We start from the raw sequence: 4447 nt of genomic DNA, 5'->3' as shown, positions 1-4447 counted from the left end.
TGTAAATATCTTGAATAATCGTGCCTCATTCTTAGCTGCTTTTTTTTGTTGATTTAGATTAACATTTAAAACTGTCACCAATTTAATGTTTAACAAAAAGGCACTTTGGTCAAATAGGTTTTACACTAGGCTTTTTTTTACCCACATGAAAAGCAGTATTTGTTTGTGGTGGAGCAATGGTGCTAGAGGCTGGTAGACTAACCCCCAAACACTTGTGGCTGTAATCATACACTATTAAATCAGGCAACATTTTCTAGTAATTAATTCCTTTTTTTGTGCCCAGATTGCCCAATATATCTCTGGGAATTGATAGTAGCCCACCAGATTTGCTTTCACTAGCACATATTACGGTTATTGCCTTAAGGTTCTGCTTGGTACTTCTATATGAAACGTTATTGAAAATGATTTAGGAAATAAAATTGTACAACAGGACAGAACGGGAGGTGAGAAAGGGAGAGGGGATAAGAATTAAGGGGAGAAAGAGACAGAGATAGAAAAAAGGAAGGAGAGAGGAGAGAAAACAAAATGGCAAAATAACGCAGAAGATAGATGGCAACTCCCCGAAATCTGCTTCCACACAAACAAACAGCAATAAGAAAGTAAAGGCCAAAAGTAAACATCAAACCAGCTTGAAGAGCAGCAGGTATAGATACCCAGTCAGTATACCGTGAGGAAAGGAAAACCTATGGTGATTACACAATATCATTCAGGTTGTATATATCTACAGCTGCAGCTTAGAACTTAGTGTGTACACATGGAACCATATACGCCTCAGGTATGTATGCATAAACATGCATGAGTATGAAGGATTTAAAAGGCTTCTTCAAAAGGAAAATATACTCAATGTCTACTAGTTCTGTTATTTATGATTGTCCACTAACAGATAATGAAAACTTGACAATTCATAATATTTGATCAGACCTATGAAAAAACTAATTGAACTAATAAAGTATGGTTAATACCCGATAAAAGGTTATTTTAAAATCGTTAATAGATTGCATATTCTAAATTATTGAATTTGTCAGTGATGTCTACTGTATATCCCACAATGTTTTAGAAGAAGAAGTTTAGCTTTACACCAAACAACAGCAGTTTTTTTTTTTATATTATTTTTTTAATAGTTTTTTATCTTTTTCATAAACACAATGATACTCCTAACCTGGCACTATAAATTAATCGTGTTAACAGTTTGGGGCAGTTTTAAAATCTGCATTAAGATATCATAACCATGCTCAAACATAATGTTTCATCTGTTTTTTTGAAAATGAATAAAACTTAGTGAGCATCCAGATATAGGAGTGGGAATATAGTGTCCAACTTGTAAACAAAACAACAAAAACAAAAAAAACTGTAAATCTCTACATAATCTTTTTCATAATAAGACAGCTAAGTTGGTTGGATTCGATGGATAATTATTCAGAAAAGAAAAAAATGCTGCATATGATAATAAGCAGCAGAAATGACATGATTTTTTTGATGACAGTCTACCTGTTTATGTGATTAGATATGATTGGAATGAGGACAAAAGCACCAAAATCGAATGAGGGCAAGTTGGTGAACGGAAGAGAAACACTTCGGCTTCGTTCTAAGGGTGCAGCTACAGTTCAGGAAGTGGTGAGTTTCACATGAACTGTGGGAAAAACGGCTGCTGCGACTTCCTTATGTGGTCAGAAAGCGCATTAAGCACATTCATAGACACACATCCAAACTGATGTTTTTTTTTTTTTTTTTTATCTAATCGTCTACTTGTAATTCTTTTTTACATGTTCGTGTTTATGCTGAACGCTAGAACAGCCGTGCACTGACCTGACCATAAATGACACTTCCAAGAAGTCATAAACAATGTTACTGGAAACAGTTCATCACAAAAGTTCAGAGATTCTGCATCATCTTAAGCTATTTAAAGGCCAAATATAATATTACTTAATGAAGCTTCAAAAAGCATCATAATTCTTTTAACATTAGGTATATTTGACTTGTACTGTGTGCACCCATTTTAATGACTGCCTGAGCATCTCTATACTTGGACTACAATGCAGTTCTGCATAAACAATGGCATATTTATATTACATGAGGTGAAGCAGGAATGAAAATCTTTTTTGGGCCTGTTATGTTTAGAAAAGAGAATGTACTGCAGATCCTTCAGGCTCTTGTCATCACATTTCAGCAGATGCCTCTGTGCTTTTTTTTTTTTTTTTTTGCTGGCTTCCCGAGCAGAACGAGTTTGAAGAACAGGCCACCAGGAAAGTGGATGATCTTTTGGAGAGCTACATGGGGATCAGAGACCTGGAGCTGGGTAAGTCTAGTCAGACAGCATTGATGTCTTTTAATGTTAACTATATTAATATTTACAGCCTTGGAAGCAAACCCGTTCAGACAAGATCCCTATATACAAAGAAATCCTTATTTATGTGTTTATTTTAAAATGCTTTGCCAAGTTTTTGAAATTCTTTTTTTCCGATGCAGGACTATAAATCATATTTCTGGATAACTTGCCTCAAGGAAGCATTATCATTATTTGCTAAGTAAAAGAATATGTTAGTAATTTGTTGTTCTTGACCTTTTTTATTTTTAGCCCATGCAGGGAGTTTTACAGACATAAAACACAATTTTGAAATAGCTTTCTATGAAATTTTTGTGTTAAAATTTGGGTCAACGGTTTACATTTATTACAGTCCACCACATTTTTAGGGTGTCATTGACTCGACTGTAACTTCCACTATTAAGATGATGGAAGAAGAATATAGTTTAACTAGTTTATGGTTTGTGAGTATTCATCAAAATCAATCAGATGCACCACTAAACAGATAAAGCTGAAGTCTGTTAAAAAAAAGATACTTTGAAAATTTCTCCAGGATACTAGTAGTAGTAAAGAACTGCATTGGGACAACTTCATTCAATCGCCAAAGTAACTATGGAAACCATGAAACCAGCTTTCTTCCTGGTGCAATATTTGGACTTTGTTTCCAAGTTTGGATTTTGTTTCCCAGTTTTAGGATGTTTCACTTTCCATCCAGGAAGCTTTTTCAATTCAAAGTGTCAGGAATAGCATTGAGTTTGAGACTTTATAGAGTGGACCAAAAACACTTTGTTTTGCCTTAAAAAAACGCACTGTATATATTGGATATACCCCATGCACCTTTTCTTCCTTTTGGCACCTTCTTCTTTTTGACTATTGAGCCGATGTAACAAGTTAATTTCTTGTACTGTGAGATCAATAAAGTCGATCTATCAAGTATGAAGAGGATAGCCAAAGCTTGGAGAACAATATAACGTCTGATATGAATGTGATTCTCAATAGCATTTTGCTTTCCACTGAGGGTAGTGTAAATGGTCCAGAGAATGGTTAAAGTGTGAAAAATTACACCATTTGGTTTTGTTTTAAAAAAAAGATTTTTAGACAATCCCTAACAAGATTATGTGGCTGAATCAAATTAAATGTTTTCTAAGTGAAAGCAAAGTGTTTTTGGTCCACTCTATAAAGCCTCAAACTCAATTCTATTTCTGACACTTTGAATTGAAAAAGCTTCCTGGATGGGAAGTGGAACATCTTCAAACTTGGAAACACATTCCATATATACACACATACACACAGAGAGGCAGTACTTGAGAGCATCTTTAATTTTTAATATCTTTTCTATGCAGCAACCACTATAGTGGAGGCAGGCAAGGACAAGAAGAACCCTGACGACTTTGCTGAGGCCCTGGACTCTGTTCTGGGAGATTTTGCTTTTCCTGATGTGTTTTTGTTTGATGTTTGGGGAGCTATTGGAGATGTTAAAAATGGCAGAACTTAGATATATACAGTTGAGAGTAATATATCTGTTCTATGATACGAAACGATTTAGCTTTCCAGATATTCCCTCCTTAATAATTTGTTTGTCTTTTTCTCATTGTATGATATAATCATAATAAGGGCCAGCATTGATTCATCAATCTTCCTTTGGACTTTTGAATGTGCCCTCAATTGATCATCACTCTAATGTCAATAAATGAGAAACACTGTAAACTCAGGAGTACTTTTAAATTTTTCTGTACTCCATGTACAGCTTAAATGTGGATTAAATAAAATACACCGTAGATCAGGCCCATCTACGTAGGAACCCCCTAGAAATCTACATACGGTAGTTAAAAATAAGCACCAGTAAACTAACATTCTCCAAGAGAAAACCTGCTGGAAACAACAAGACACAAATGTTGTGGGGTAACTTTAAAGGTGGGCATTTATCTTGGATATTTGAACAAGGATAACGAGTTTACATTTTCCCAAATTATGAATTCAGCATCTTAAGTGGAAAGAAAATGGGTTATTAATATGCTTGGTAGTATTACTTTATTTAAAAAAAAAACAACAAACAAACATAAACTTTCATGATGCAGGTCTTTTCAAACTAGATCTGTGTTTTTTTGTCAAGTAGAACAAACTTGTAAATTCTATTTGAAGATG

The 4447-nt window shown here is 34.5% G+C and overlaps 1 protein-coding gene across 1 annotated transcript in view; it reads left to right on the top strand.

Moving 5' to 3' along the window:
• Window positions 1-4011, top strand: part of gipc3 (GIPC PDZ domain containing family member 3) — a 14740-nt gene extending 10729 nt beyond the window's left edge. Inside the window, exons 4-6 of the mRNA XM_015373106.1 lie at window positions 1505-1614; window positions 2218-2296; window positions 3646-4011. Of these exons, the coding sequence (XP_015228592.1) occupies window positions 1505-1614; window positions 2218-2296; window positions 3646-3797 (341 nt within the window). The 3' untranslated portion in view covers window positions 3798-4011. The remainder of the gene's footprint in view (window positions 1-1504; window positions 1615-2217; window positions 2297-3645) is intronic.
• The last annotated feature ends 436 nt before the right edge of the window (window positions 4012-4447 follow it).

This window comes from Cyprinodon variegatus, unplaced genomic scaffold (assembly GCF_000732505.1).
Source record: "Cyprinodon variegatus isolate N-32 unplaced genomic scaffold, C_variegatus-1.0 Scaffold80, whole genome shotgun sequence".
In the NCBI taxonomy this organism is placed as follows: Eukaryota; Metazoa; Chordata; class Actinopteri; order Cyprinodontiformes; family Cyprinodontidae; genus Cyprinodon; species Cyprinodon variegatus.
This window is presented reverse-complemented; position numbering and strand designations above follow the sequence as displayed.